The following is a 16,234-nucleotide window of genomic DNA, read 5'->3' on the forward strand; positions in this document are numbered from 1 at the left end:
AATTTGAAGTGATCAGAGAAGAAATTTTAAGCTAACTGCAGATGAAAATGCAAAAAGCATACTTTAACAAGCATTCCAGAGAGATAAGCAAATCGCTGCAGTCAACAAAGTTCATTTTATGATCCATTACTTGTTTGAATAGGCACACCACTGCACTTTTGAGTGCTGTTTTCTGCAAGTATTTAATACCATGAAGAAATGCAATGGAAACAAATGGGCGGGTAGACAGGAAGGAATGTGTTTTACAAATTACACCCTCCATTATTCTAGGACTTAAGAAGCAAATGCCCTGTGATACTTGCACAGAAGAATAGTTTTACTATGTGCGGATAAGTATTAAAAATTTATAATTTTGTAAAGAAAAAGTGACAGAGCTGTTTAAATCCTGCATTTTGCTTGACACAAAACCAAGTGGGTTGCAGAACGTATTTTCACTGTCAATACCTTAACCAAACAGCAACACCATTACAAATATGCAGGTGACCAGGCACATAATAATCCTTACATTGGATAAGTAAAAAGCACAAATGGATCAGAAATGGCTAGAGAACTTTCCTGTGAACACCCCTTTGGGGTAACACAAAAAAGGTCTTTCATCAATAGTGTTTACTTAACGCTCAACCTCAGTCCTCTAGGAATCACCTAGAAAGACCAAATGTACTAGCAGCATTTTAACAGGGGAGGATGTTACCCACAAGGACACAAGAATGATTAGGAGAAAAATAACCCCACGTGCAGTGGGCAGTAGCTGTAACACTAGCAGTTCATTGGTGCAACCGTAGTGAACATTGTTAGGAACACTGTGGGTGGGCAATGTTTTATACATTCTAGGCACTCATACTTGGCATTATAAACCTCATAATCCCTTAGTTTAAACAGACCTTTAGAGATGTTGATTTTATTTCATTGAACTAAGCATTGCACATCCACATTTTTTCCATGCAGTGACTCTACCAGCACCGCAAATAAGGTCTACCAATCAGACAGTACCAGTTAATGATAATGGCTATGAAATGTCACGTGACTCTGAAAATCCTTTAAAAATTCATATCCCTCTGCATTTTCACAGATTATTTCAGCAGTTGCCTGATTCAAAATCTTGTGATTTTGTTTAGCATATTTGTAAACCAGGCAGGCAACTCAAAGTTCAAAGGTCAGAAGCAGAAGGTATGTTAATTTGCAAAGCTATTAATGGAAAGTGTTAAAATATGGCACAACAGCTTTAAAAACCTTATTCAGATATACCAAAGACGACATTTGTAAACCCACATCCATCTGCTTAGAAGCTAAACTGTGGGAAAGGGTAGAGACCCCAGACATGGTTGATCTGTTTTTCTCTTCTACCCTCCCTCCACTTCCTGCTCATATTTTCTTATGTACATTTGTTTTCAGAGCAGAAAAAGCTGAAGAGAAAGACAGAATGACAGGAAGCCTGGATAAGTTTTAACTTGTCAAAAGATGAATAGGATTTAATATATCCCTGACTCTTAAAAAAAGAAAACACACACAAAGAACACCAGGCAACTAGAAAGAGGCAATCCCCTGGACAAGCTCCTAGTCACGCAAATTCCTAAAGTAAATTTGATGTTGGCAGAATGCACCATCAAAAATCTTAAATCTCATCAATATAAAATATTTTTTTTATCTCATGTTAAAGAAAGTAACAACTACTTGCATGAAAAACAGAGAAAAAATATCTGCTAAGAATATGATTTAGCTCACTGACCCTAATTACTGAAATAAAAAGCAGGGGTATCAAAAAGCCTACGCACAAATTAAAATAGCTATAAAATTAAATGGGTTTTTTTCCTAATCCTCCAAATTTTCTATAATCTGTCTAGATATTTATTTGTCAGCTACTCAACAATAAACAGACCCCATATGTGCTACTGATTAAAAGAGGGAGGATTCTCTTTTTACAACATTGTGGTTTCCCTCTATCAATTTTAAAGATAAAACTCCTTCCAAAGCGATATTAATGAAAAATATTTTCAAGCCAAACTATTTGGAATTTGTTCCTGTATAAATAACCAAAATACAAGCCGCCTTGTCAAACACCAAGACTTCTCATACAAGAAATTCAGTGAGGTACAGGGACTGGATGCAAAGTGCTGTTCCGAGTGCCCCCTGCTGTCTTCCTACGCTTCTGAGGCTGATGTACACATTTTAAAATGTTAAGTTCACGAAGATTTGCCATCCAGAAAACTACTCTAAAAACAAATATTTGGTTTTGAAAGCCATATTGTAAACTGTGAAAAATAATTCTGTAGAGCCTGACTGTAAACTGATCATAAAAATTACACTTTTTCAATACTGGTTTTTAAATATTTACTATTTTTTTTCCTTCTGTTGATCAACATTTTAAGACAACTGAATTCTCCCCATTGATAAAAACACACAGAAACAGTGTAACTTGCACATCCAGATGGAAGGTGACTTGCAGCCCAATAGTAAATTAAAACTAAATTACATATTAAGGAGGATATGATTAAGTGACAGATCACTAAGACACATTAAGCCGCTTCTGAATTTCCTACTACTGCAGATGGAGCCTCTAAGAATCAATGGATTTTGAGGAAATCAATGTAAAGCTGAGCATGAAAACTACTAATTTTTAACTAAACAATGCATATATATCTTCCTAAGCCTTGCAATTGTTTCTTTCCCTTTTCATTTTAAAAACTGATAGTTTTACTGCTAGACTTTTAGCATTAAAAATAATTATACTCTGAGATATATAGACATAAAGAATAAGACTATAATGTCAAAATTTGATAATACAGCTAGGACCTTTACTTACAAAACATGTTTTCTGAGCAACAAGAAGCTAAAACTGGTTTGAAGTCTCTACACCTCAGAAATACTGTATTCTACAAATACTTCTCATTTATTTTCAGTTATTTTAATAACTCATATCATCTGGATTCTGTTTTATTGGACAAAAATCCAGCTGGAAGAAAAAAAATCACTGTAGCTGCACACCTTAAAAAAACACTTTAACAATTAGAAGGTAACATGACATTCTTGCTTTACGGAAACACATGTGCAAGTATATTGAAAACTGAGTGAAATATTTACAAAAACCTTAATTAGAGAAGTATCTGTATATCTACTATACTCACTCCACATTTTAAAAACAATACAATGCTAAAGAGAGATTTAAAACACGTCTATAAAAACGATGCATTCTTAATTTCATAATACAGCTTATATAGAAAGTCAACTTAAATACTTATACTTACGAACTTTGTCTCTTTAAAACCTCATTGAATCCTTAGAAGCATTATTTATCATATTTCACTGCAAGATTTCTTAGCTCGGAAGACTACTCATTAAACCATATTCCTGTTTTCTGTTCGCTTTAGACAAACAAAACTTTATACTTACAGACACTTGACTATCAGTAAAAGTTTTCTCCATGTATAAATAGTTTAATAGCTCATTGTTAAGAAACAGTCCCTTCAACTTTATTATTACTGTCTTTCTGAACACATATTTACTTCTTCCAGAGTCCAGTAAAAAAATGAGGCTTCTCTTGTCTGTTGCCCTATCAACACCTCTCCCATTCTCCTCCCTCCCCAGCACATTCTCCGCCCTCAATACTGGTTCTGTATCTTCTCATCAAAAGGAACAGGCAGCTTTTAAAATGGTGTTTAGGCAGGTCCTGTGTAACAATAAAGCTACTGTAAAGACAACAGCATGCTGCTGAGGAATCTGCTAATGTAAAATGCATTTGGTAAGGGCCTACAGAACTCCGTCTTAAACATTTGTCCAAACTTGTTTAAGCATTGAGTCAACATCATTTTCTCCTCTAAAGTATTCTCTTTTCTAATACATTCCCCTTCGATGAGTATATTATGTGAATGAACCAGGTCATCAATCCCTATTAAAAATACTTAAAATATAATCTAAAAATACTTTAAAAAAATTGTTAAAACTTATAAGAGTCACAGCGAATTTCTTTCAGTTGCTGGCATGTAGGTACGTGTCTCAGTATGATTACAATCACACGTATGCATATTATGCAATCTATCTCATCCTAACAAAACGCTCTGTGTTCTTTTGAGTAAGCAGGGCATTGGCATTTACAAGGATCGTGTTCCAAGTGAAACATGATTCTCATAATTTTCAATACCACACCTTCTCTCCAGACAGACCAGCAATATCTGTGTGTTTTCAGAAAGAAATGCACACGCTTTCTGTCCAAAAAACAATGCTTAAATACCATCCTTCTGCAGTTCCTCAGTCCAGAGGGAAGTAGAGGATGGGATTTTTACTGTATTTTTTTAAGTATCACAAGAACAGATTAAATGTTTTGATGATTTAATATTGAATAAAAAGCAGTAGCTCACCTACTAGAAGCTCGACAGGTGACTCCTGCAAATCCATGAGGACAGTGAAAATTAAACGGTACCAACTCCTAGACAAAATCTCAGTGGTTTAAGCATGGAGACAGGGTCAGAAACTATTCACAGATAGCTACAGTGTTATCATTTGTGCTGTATGTATTCTGTGATAATACCTTAGAAATACCACTTCAGTTCATTCAATAAGGCCTTTCATTCCCTAACATTAACCACGTCACACAGAGCAAAAATCCTCCTTACCCCCGTTAGCACGTGACACGACAAAAAGTCGTACCAGGTAACAGGAAGAGCAGCCGAGAGGGGGAGGAACAGAGAGGCATGAAACCAGTCACCCTGTTCCTCATTCCTGCCCAGGGAATTGCATGGGCAATCTGTTTTGCAGCAGAAGCTCTAACCAGGAAAGCTGCAGGTGCCCCCTCCCTCAGACAGCTGTAGCACAAACAGTAAATGCCCCCAGTGCCCACAGCACCTCACTGCTAGGAGCTACTATGGTCAGAGAGCCCTTTACTTTACAAACAGACAAATTTACATCAAGTGAAAGGTAACGCAGCTTCCTGTGCTGAGAGTACAATCCGTAATCCCACAGCTAAGGAGGAGCAATGTTCATCCTTGAGTCTAAAAGCATAATCAGTTCAGAACATGGGTTTATCAAACCCAGTACTATGTTTCCAGTAGCGGCTACACACGGATGTCTATCAACAAGTAGCACAGGACAACACATAGGACATTTCCCTGACTACATTCTCCCAGACTCCAAGTATTTTTAGTTCAGGAGATTTCCTGAACCTGGTGTGACTTGTCTCCTTACTAATCCCCAGTGGCTCTCTTTTCCAAATACTTGTCCACTTTCCCCCCAGGACATGCAAATTTCTTGCATCCACAGCACTCAGTGGTGAGGTGTCCCACAGACCAACTCACCTCCTACATGAACAATCGTGTTCTGTTTGTTTCGCTCCTGGCTCCAGCTAGCTTTAATTAATGGTGCCGGCTTCTTGTCCCGAAGGAGACAGTGAGCAGTCAATCCCAACTGCTTTTTCTATGCCACCCATGATTTTGTACTCTTTCTCATGCCTTTCTGAACCTTCTCTACTTCTAATATCATAACATTTTTGAAATAAACAGACCAGGTGTGGGCAAACCACAGATGTATACAATGAAATCATTATGTGGCTTTTTCCCTCTATTCCTTCCCTAATAATTCATAATGCAAGATTTTGTTTCATTGCTACTGTACTGAGCTTAAGTTTTCATGTCACTCTCCCTTATAACTCAAAGGCCACACTTCTGAAAAGAAACAGTCAGCTCAGAGACGTGTGTATCATTTGATAGACGAAGCTAGGGCTATTTTGCCTCATTTGCATTGCTTTACATTTATCTGCATACATTTTCATCTGGCATTTTGTTGTCCAGTCATTCAGTCATATAAAAGCAGCTTGCTCTCATCTTCAGAGACTGTTCTTGTCCTTATTACCTTGAGTAACTTCACCTCACTGCTCACCTTCTTGGGAGAAGCCTTAAAAGATGCTCTTGAATCAACAAGTGTAACATAAGAAACTGAAGCAAGGGCCAGCCTTAAGTGGCAAATAGTTCTGGGTTTCAATACAGACCCCAGTGCAGTAAGCTATTAATCTGTCATGTGCCTCATGAATTAGACCCAGAAGAGCAAACAGTTTCAGTTCAAAGAGAGTAAGCCCAGTTTTAGAAGAATGCTAGGTACCAAAGGTTACGGAGAAAGATACCCCTGAGAGGCTGCCCATCTACCAAGTGTCCCAGTTCTGCAAGCACTCACTGTTTTGTTACTTCTCAAGGAAACCAGAACCAAGGGAATAAAGCCAAAACCAAACCTTATATTTCTGAACTAAGGGATATAACCCCTCTGTAGCTTCAGGTGGTTACTTTAATTTGTTCACCCTGGCTAATCCTTGTAGTTCCACAAACATGACTGCATCAAAGATGTTGACAGCTTATGAACTCACCTGTGTCCAATTAATGACATGTCTCAAGAATGGTGGTAGTGGCTACTGACAAGAAGTAAGGCCTGCTGCCTGAGGATTTACGCAGCATACAAGTTCTTATCTAGTCCCTGAAAGTGTACACTGTCCCTCTGGTTCTGTGACAGAAATTGGTCTGTGTCGGAGAGCCAAGCCCACAGGCAACATGCTTGGACAGTGACAGGGTCAGACAATGTACGGATTGCTTCCTCAGTGAGAAATTTCTCCATACAGCGTCAACTGTCTTTGCACATATGGGGACTGAATTCCCTGTGGAATCCACCCTAGGCAACACTGTTGGTTTCTTCTCAGGCACAAAGTATGGGATGAGCACTGCCATATGCACCTCATGAAGAAAGTAGAGATAAGATCCAGCTACTTCTGGATTCTCTGACTACTCTGCTTTTTACATACAAATTTACATGGCAAATTTCTCCAGAATCTGAAATAAAGAAAATAACCCAAAAGCAGCAGAAAACAGTAAACGAGAAAATTAACAAAGCATGCTCATTTTACCACTTGGAGTAACAGAAAACAAACCCCATTATTCCCAATGTCTAAAAAAAACCTTAAAAAATCTAGAAATAAGTATCTCCACGATGAGGTTACACACAACTGTACTCATCTGTTGACCAACCCACCTTTGTCAGATAGTTTACAAAACAGCGGGAAGAGCGTAAGAACTTTCCATGATAAAGTCTATAAATGCAAGAAAAACTTATAAGCATTGGTAATCTTTTAAAAATTATGGCACAGAATAAAATACCAGCAAAGGTTTAACAATGCTAGTGCACAATCTGTGGAAAAAAATAAATAAATGTATACTGCTAGCATGAAGTTTTCCTTCTTTAGAGAGTAAAATTGAATGTAACTAAGGTACCTGATAAGATCACACATGCCAAAGTAAACACCTGAAGAAGATCCTCTACAGTATGCTTAAAAGAGTTTGAAATTCTAGAGCAGTCTAGAGAACCAAATGTGAAAAAATTATGCTCTTGGAAGTCTTTAAGACATACTAAGAAAGATGACAGCAAAAAAACAATGTCTAAGGGATAACACAGGCATCATCCAGAATGAGAAGCTGGTAATCTACAGACATACTGGCTGTATCTGTACTAATCAAATAAGCAGTGCCATAAACGACTGTGTAGCTCCAAAGACAGCTGGTGCTTTCTGGCCGCTATCATCCCACCCAGCTCTCCCAACCTCCTATCACTCAAGTTGGTTGCATTCAAACTGCCTGCTGAGCACAGGGATACTAGCTGTTAGGGCCAACTTCTAAACCATGTCCAAAATCATTTGAGAAAATACACTAGTTGGCCCAGGACAAAGCCACAAAACTGCCAACTCTAACGATGGGGCAGAACAAACATTGCAATTCCCTGCTGGCCCCCATGCCCTGGCAGCGTTTCCTCTACCAGCGCAGGTGTGCAGTCACTGTGTGGCACAGTAGGTAATCAACTCCAGCCACGACTGTAACAGTTGAAGTCTGAACAGAGTAAAGAATGCCTGGCAGAAACCACTGGATGCTTTCAAAGCTTTACTGATCAGCTCCACGACCAGATATGCCGCAGTAATTCAAGGTAAAGAAATCAATGTTTAATGTCATGACTAACTTACACTATTTAAAGTTATATATTATAGTTCAGCAAGAGGGTTTGAGCTATTATAGCAAGTGACTGTAAAATCACTAAGCACACCTCTTACGCTTTGCACTGTTGTAAAAGCTGAGCCCTGGTGGCACGCTCTGAGAAACAGGATCTGTCATTCACTGCTACTCCACCGAGCCACACCAGACAGGTTCTAGCAAATGGAAAAGAGAAACAAAGAACCTAGGCTGTGGTCACAGGTCCATGAGGCTTCCAAAACAGCACTGCTAGGGGCTGGACTGTGTTAGCATTCGGATTTCAGAATATCGGTACATGAGACAGGAGTAGCCCTTTAAGAACTCTATTATTAGCATGCTAAAAATACAGAACTACCTTTTACATACAAAGATGGGGATTTTATCTTGCATCCAGGTTTATTTCACAACTGGCCTTTTCTCCACCTTCATGAAGGCAGACAGCAAAACTGTCATTTGGTCAGTTACATCTTAGATAGAAATTAGGAAAAAATATATGCAACAGACGCAATACTTTAATGTAGTACATAGTGGAACCTGTGTATACTGGCAGCCCATGGCAAGGTATTATAGCTTAAAAAGATTGGTGAAAGCTAAGACAAAAATATACGTTCTTTTCAAATTTTAAATTCACAATTATAAGTTGACAATGAAGAGGCCTCTTGATTTAAATCACGTAATTATATTACCCGTAGTGGTGACATTGTGGTCATGGTGATGATCTAAGAACATCAGTAAAGCAAGCTGTGCAGGGAGGGTTAATACTTTTTATTAGATCAACTGACAGGGTGGGAAAAGTTTGGAGCATGTTTAGCTCTTTTTGTCTGATTTTCCTAGTATACTAGTTGGTCTAATACAAGCTATTATCTCCCTGTGTAAGCTTTGTCTGATTATTTAAATCAGTCAAACAAAGACAGGTACCCACTTAAAAACTCATTATTAAGTCAAATGAGCATTTAGGGGGTTTTGCCACCCACAGATGCCAAAGCTAATATCCAGCAGAGACATGTCGTTCATTAGTATAAAAACCTCATACCAAAGAGATGTGTTGTGTGCTTTCAATTAGCAGATGAAATACAAAAAAGAGTTGCTTCAGTGAAATTAACAAAACAGAAAAAAAATCAAGCAGTATTATCTATAATAACAGCTAATAACACTATGTTATTAATGGTTATAATTAAGATAGAACAATCTAACAAAATTCCTCACACTGATTTTAAAAAGGAATATATGATACATTCCAACTTTGAAAACATTACTAAACTCTAGAAATTTGATCCAGCAAATGTTCTTTTTCATATAGCATATAGCTTTAAGGTTTCCAAAATGGGATGAGGAAAAGAAGAAAAGCAGCAACAGCCATCTTTTTTGTCCTGATATTTAGGTAAAAGAATTAAATAGTCCTCCATTTTAAAAAGATCTCTACATTAAAAGATTATTTAACAATACTCAAAGACCCTGACACTTGTTTGCCTGAGATATTATGTCTCTCACGATATTATTCTGCCCTATTTTTAACCACAGAGAAATACCAAAAGTACAAGTGCCACAACAATTTTTGGGAAAAGCAACAGCTTTGAATGTTCTCCTTGGCAAGGAGAAACCTAAATTTGTTGACTACAAGGGAATACTGCAAGGGTCCCCCATTTTTACAGACCTGAAAAAAAATTAAAATATGAATGGAATTGAGCTACAGTTGAAAGTGTTAGAGAATCTGGTGCCAAAACTGTTGATGAGTAAAAGGATTACTCTGTTCAATGTATATTTTTACAAAGGCAGTGTTCTAGTCTCTGCAGTCTCGCAGAATCACCTTTAATACGTTTATAAATCTATAAACAATGTCTTTGCCAGGACAGAATCACGCAAGAGGATGAGTAGTGGAACTTACCTACAGGGAAGACAAGTAGGAAGAAAGATAGGCTCATGCTCTCTCATTAGTCCGTATATCAAATAATCCTAAATTAGCATTAGTTTAAGCTACATCTTGCAAATATAAACCAGCAAACATGCTGTGAAGTAAAATTGGTGGAATTCACATAATTTTAACATAGTTGTTAACGGACACTATTACATAACAACAAATGATTCACATAGCAAAATTTATTACTTCATACAAAAAATAGGAATCTGTTCTCAATAAAAACATATTTCTTGTAGTTTAATGAAGAAAAAGTTCTAAATACGTTGCTTGTGAAAACAACATAATTAAGGCACGTACTAGACACGCTAATTTTCTGAATTCAGTTACAAGTTACAAAGTAATCATATTCAGCCCTAGTGTGAACAAGCATAATTTCCACAGTTCAGAAATAAAATTGTGTATTTTGTGTTTTGTGAAACATTTTCTATACTGTAGGTGTAGCGTAACCGCATCCATTAATTTTGCACTCATCTTATTTTGATCCCTGCAGATATAAAATAATCTTGTATACAGGTTCTATAAGTAAAACAGCACCTAGAAGTTAATCCTACAAACTTGTCTGGTTTTTTCTATGTATAATACAGCATCTGCAGGTAAAATGAAAATGCTTAAGGAGGGGCAACTGTATCATTACAGCTAATTCTGACCTTATAAGAACATTGTCTGTGCATGTATAATCAGACATAATCTAATAATTTAAAAGAAAAAGTGAAATATTCTCTTGCACTATTGTTTTTATTTATTAAAATTATATCTATATAAATGTTTTATTCTTGGATAGATTGAAAAAAAAAAAAAAAACCAAACTGCAAAGAAATCACGCCACCTTATGGCAAAAGACAGAAAAACTGATGGCTGGTACTTCACACACTATGGCTCCAAAGACAAGAGGAGCAAGTTCATACTTTCACAAAAAACCCAAATACAGCCTTCTTCAGAGCCATAAACAAATGAACAGTGTTCAGCATATGCCCATGAAAGAAACTGCACAGAACCTACTTATACTGCTCAATTTAGAAGACCAAGTTGGATGCCAGCAGGAATCAAACCCACAAGCTCAGAGAAGTATATTCATTTTCAGACTTTATGTTTGGGTTAGTACCTTATCCATTCTGCTAAGATCACTGGAAAGAACACAAAAGCAGCTGAGTAGCCTATATAATATGTTCATGATCATTATTCCAAAGGTGGAGTCTCTAAGAATTTCCTGGTATTGTTATTTCCTCTTCCAGCAACTCTAAATAGACGGCCTGAAATAATCTAAGCATGTACTAACAACATTGTGTTCTACTACACTTAGTGTAACAGTACTTGGGAAAAGTGCTGCAGTAGCACTGTTAAAGTTAGAACCAAAATCAAAACACCTCACCGCTATTATACTTTCACTTATGAAGTTTTCGAAATTCTTCTCTGGGTCAGTATTTCTCCTGGTGGCTAGGATAACATTCTCTTATGACATGCAGAGGGAAAAAAAAAAAAAAGAGATTTCAAAGCAAAAAAAAAAAGCAATTGACAGAGAGCAGTCCACACCCAAATAGCTACATGTAGTAACGGCATTCATCCAAATACAGATTTTAATACAGATTGTTTCTTTGTCCAATTCATATCATGACCTAGAATGTAAGTTTCCCCATCCAAAGTAAGAGCTTAACAATTAGGACATTGGGAAACACAGAGAGTCTCTCAATCCCTCCTGTTGGTGCTACTCAATTTATATACACTAAAGAATACCAACTAAGACATAATGAGAGAAAAATGAACCTTTTAGGCCAGTAACTATGCTATCTCTCTGAAAGGAACAGAAAGTACCAAGTCCCTATTTTAATTAATATTTATGCAGTGTAAAACAGCTCCAACAACAGAAATTAAATTATATCCTTGGTGTTTAAAATACTCTCTCAAAATATGAGATGTGTGCATAAAACTATATGAAATTTCAATCTGGAAGATCGTGGTGTGAACCATGTTTTACCTATTGCATGTGAATTACTAGCACTAGGCTCTTAGATATTCTGAGAGGATTCTCTCTTATTGTGATCAGATACTCTGTCAAAACTGGTAATATATATTAGCAAGCTTTTTTAATTCAGAAGAACCACCATTTTCTCATGAAGAAAGATGTAGCTAGACGGTTCCCAAACAGCTTTATCCAGAGGATCTTGCTCTGTTTGTTAAGTTTATGCACTTACTGTATTAAAAGTTATGAGTGCAAAGAAATGAAAGTATTTTCCATGACTAGGAAAAAAAAAAAAAAGGCAAGACACTTAAAAGCTTCAGACAAGGTAGAAATAAACCACAATGAAAAATGTGCTTTAAAACATCTGAGCAATAAGTAATTATAGTTCCTACCTGCATTCCCTAAGCACACCAGAAGCTCCTTCCATATATTCTGTTTCCTAAAAATCCAGTGCACTGAGCTCCCTCTCCTTTAGTTCAGAGTCAGTGAAATGCTGTCCTTCCTACATTTTCCCATGGCTGGAAACTCAGAATATCTCCTTCTTTCCTCCTCCCATCTCAAACACTTTTTACACACCTCCTTCCCATTTAGAGGAATCAGTGTGCCACATTCCCACCCATGCTGAAGAGTGGTATAATATGTATTACATGATTCCTATGCCAAGAGCTCTGCACATATTTTTGTTTCTTCTCAATCAGAAACCTTCTTCCAGATAAGCATGATCAAGGGATAAGAGAAAAATATCTCCATTCACCTTCACATCACTATGGGTCAGGTTTTCCCAAGGAATCACACTAGAAGATATAATGAAGCCATATTCCTACAGCTGGTTGAGAGAGGCTCTCAGCAGAGCAGGAGGAGCAGCTTTTTAAATTCAGATGGCTTTTCATTCCTTGTTTTCATGAAAATCAGTAAGGTTTCGCCACTGAGGCCCAGGCATCAGCTGATGTTATACCAGATGTGAAATAGTGTTATTATAGTACACTCAGAAAGACGCAAAATTACCTTAACCAATGACCAACACCAAGTTGATTAGGAACACCCTTTTCTCAACTGCTGACATGTAAAGAGGAATAATCTATTTAAGTATCTTTAAAAACTTTTCCATACTTAGTAAGCTACATTCCTTAGGAAGATACGTAAAGAGCCTGGTCCAGCAACAAATTTAACCCCCCAAAATTTTCTCAATCCCATGATCATCAGCTGAATGAAAAAAAGACTATGATAAGCATTTGGGTTTTTATGATACCATGATACAATGCTTTCTAAGATATATATGACTCATATAACTTTCTAAGATATATATGACTCATATAATCATTAGGTTAGAAGAGACACCTAAGTTCATCAAGTCCATCCATCAGCCCAACACCACCATGCCCACTAAACCATGTCCTGAAGTGCCACATTTTGATCAGCAAAACTATTGTTTTGCTTTACATGACCAGCTGTGACGGCTAAAACAGTCAAAATTTCCCACAGAAAGAATGGCCACTGCTGGCATCAGTGTAAACTATTAAAGAAACGCTGAGAAAGTCAGGTGATACTTGAAACCTGTACCCCCCTCACATACACATCATATGCTGATTAGTAACTTTATTACTCTGCAGATATTACTTACTTTCTTTCATTAATGATCAGCATTAACTACTGTAAGTTCTTCTCTAGGACTCACTTCTAAGTTTTAACTGAAAGTTAATTACCTCAAGGTCATCCAGAGAACGAGTAATACTAAATCGCTTAGATCTTCCAAAGGATCTTCGAACAGAAGAACGTGGGGGAGGAGCCTGATGTAATCCCATTGGATGTCCAAATTTTGCACCCTAAACAAAACAGAAAATATATATCATTATTTTACTTCTTTAATTTTAGTACATTGCTGATAATAGTGACATCATCTGAATTTTAAGCATCAGTAGGTACAGAATTCCAAGGAGATGGATTTGCAAACCTGTAACAGGACCACAATTTCAATACAAGCTGGTCACTTGCCATGCCCCTGAAAATCACGTGTGAAAATCATTAAAGGTATGACTTTTCCAGTCTCAAGTCAAATATCACAAATATTCAGCATTACTGTATAAACATGAGTCACCAGTTAGGCTGCAAAAAGTGTACACATGCTACATGTCAGTATTAGTAGACAGAGCTTAATTAAAAGCAAGACAATCCTAGCTTTTTACTGTCTTAACTGGAAAATATTTACAACGACAAAACATTTGTTCCTTCTGTCAGAAATCATCTCACCCAGCTTCTGTTGGAATTCTTCTCTATGCTTTTAAAAATCTAACTTTCATGACCCTTTTTTTTTTTTTAAAGGCTTGCTATTGTGGAGTCCAACTTTTTAAATCACACAGTACAAAATGCAGGAACTGTTGTTCTGAGGAAAGAAACCTCCTCACTTGGATGTTCCATGACTGGAATTTGGTGCTGAAATAATTAAATCTAATGGCTTTCTCTTTTCCTCATAATCATACTCCTTCTCCTTGAAAAGTCACCAGATGTCACTTAAGCTACAACAGCTCAGCATGTACATATCTAGTTTATGCCAAATGGCAAAGTGTAAGCTTAAACCTAAGAGTAGGCACACAGTCAGTCACTGGTGCTAAGCAGATGTACATAAACTCACTACATTATGAAAACTTGTGATTATGTGCCTGAAATTTTGGATTCCTTTCACTGTAACATTCAATGTGGGGAAAACTCCTTCCTGTCTTCTGACGCTATTTCGCTTTAAAAAAAATGGAATTTAATTCAGAGTAAATTTCTTCTATTGCTTTTCACCATCTTTCTTCATCACAGTAAGCTTAAAAATATATTTATTACTACTTTTATAATTGCTTATTGGCAGCTTTGTAATATTTATTAAATTTCATATTTGTATTTGTTTATTCCTTTGGGGAAGTTTCTGTGCTCTCAATGCTGAAATATTTTCGTATCCCTTTGATCACTTGTTTAAAAGTCTATACAGATCACATTAACCAAAAGAACAAGAATACATTTCGCATTCTTATAATCTCATGTGAACAACCACTCATACAAAGTAGAGAAGAGCATTGAAAATATTTTACAGCCTCCTTACTGCAATAAAATATAAGGTGTCTAACAGATGTCTGCCTGTTTGCTTATTCCCATGGAGTCAACACCATTCTTTAGCAAGAGGGCTCTGTCACCAGTATTCACAGCAGACTCTGTTTACAGGCTCATAGAAATGTCAAGACATAACACAGCATACAGGAATATGGATCCAAAGTGTGTAGCAGGGTTCATCACTGCAACAGGCTGAGACTCGAACTTGTTCATTCAATATTAAAAGTCATCCATTTTTATATGAAATCTCCTTCCCTCTCAATTTTCAATTTACTGAGGTTTTTTTTTTTTATCGGCTACAAAGAAAATTGGGCTGGTTCTGCCAAGGAAAATTGGGAATCTGGCAACTGGAGATGAGCTTCTAAGGTTTTTAAGAGAACATTTAAAAGTGCGGTATAAACAAGCTAAGTAGGCTTTTGCTAAAATGATCAACTAAATGTGAAGCCAGGAAAGTTGCTCTCTGTAAACGTTCACAGAGCACCCACCAAAATGAGGACAGCTCCTGTCTTTCTGAGCAGCTTTTAAAATCATGTGTTCATCCAGGCAGGTACCACTGAGGTGGTTCACCCTTGGCTCATACCTTACAGTCACAGCAGTCTTTCCTGTCTAAACTGAAAGCTTACACCCAATGCAGTAATCTGTGTCAAACAGTGAACCCCATATTAACTCCTGACTAAATTCAGCAGTATCTATTACTATTAAACGCATAACATATTAAAACACTAACATGGCTCCTCCTGTATGAGTATGTCCGTGTGAAATCAGCATGAATATACGTGTACAACTATATGAATACATGTGTACAAGTATGACTACACCAGTTTTGCAATTTTTAGATTTTTAATCTGTGAATTAGTGAAAAATCTATCAGACTACAAACAGCTCAGCAAACTCTAAGGCTAGTGAAATTAATGACATCATTAGTGCGAGTACAACTGGTATTTTGAAACTAACAAAACAGTTACACGGTACAGATTCTGCTTAATGGTCTTCCATGTATTACTCAAAACAAGATGCATCTCTGACTTCATTGTTCATAAAAGAAAATTGGTGAAAGGAAACGAAGAAAACTATCAATAGCAGTCATATCTACTTTGAATAATGAATACATTTTCACTTTTCTTTCTAATTCAGGCCAAAAAGAATATAAACTGTCCAGTATATGTTTAAATAGTGGAGGTTGCTGTATACGATTGTGGGAGATTAAGACATACACTCTAGAGAACGTACACTCAAAAAATTTTTGAAACAGTAACATTACAAATTGAAGGAAGAGAAACAAAC

General features: G+C 36.8%; 1 protein-coding gene across 3 annotated transcripts in view; it reads right to left on the minus strand.

The window, feature by feature from the left end:
• The window catches only part of RGS12 (regulator of G protein signaling 12), an 80,974-nt gene that overhangs the window by 51,225 nt on the left and 13,515 nt on the right, over positions 1–16,234 (minus strand). For all 3 annotated transcript variants that reach the window (XM_009953961.2, XM_086464019.1, XM_086464020.1), the window contains exon 2: positions 13,564–13,683. In XM_009953961.2, coding sequence (XP_009952263.2) covers positions 13,564–13,683 — 120 coding nt within the window. The remainder of the gene's footprint in view (positions 1–13,563; positions 13,684–16,234) is intronic.

Source organism: Leptosomus discolor, chromosome 4 (assembly GCF_034619465.1).
Source record: "Leptosomus discolor isolate bLepDis1 chromosome 4, bLepDis1.hap2, whole genome shotgun sequence".
NCBI lineage: Eukaryota > Metazoa > Chordata > Aves > Leptosomiformes > Leptosomidae > Leptosomus > Leptosomus discolor.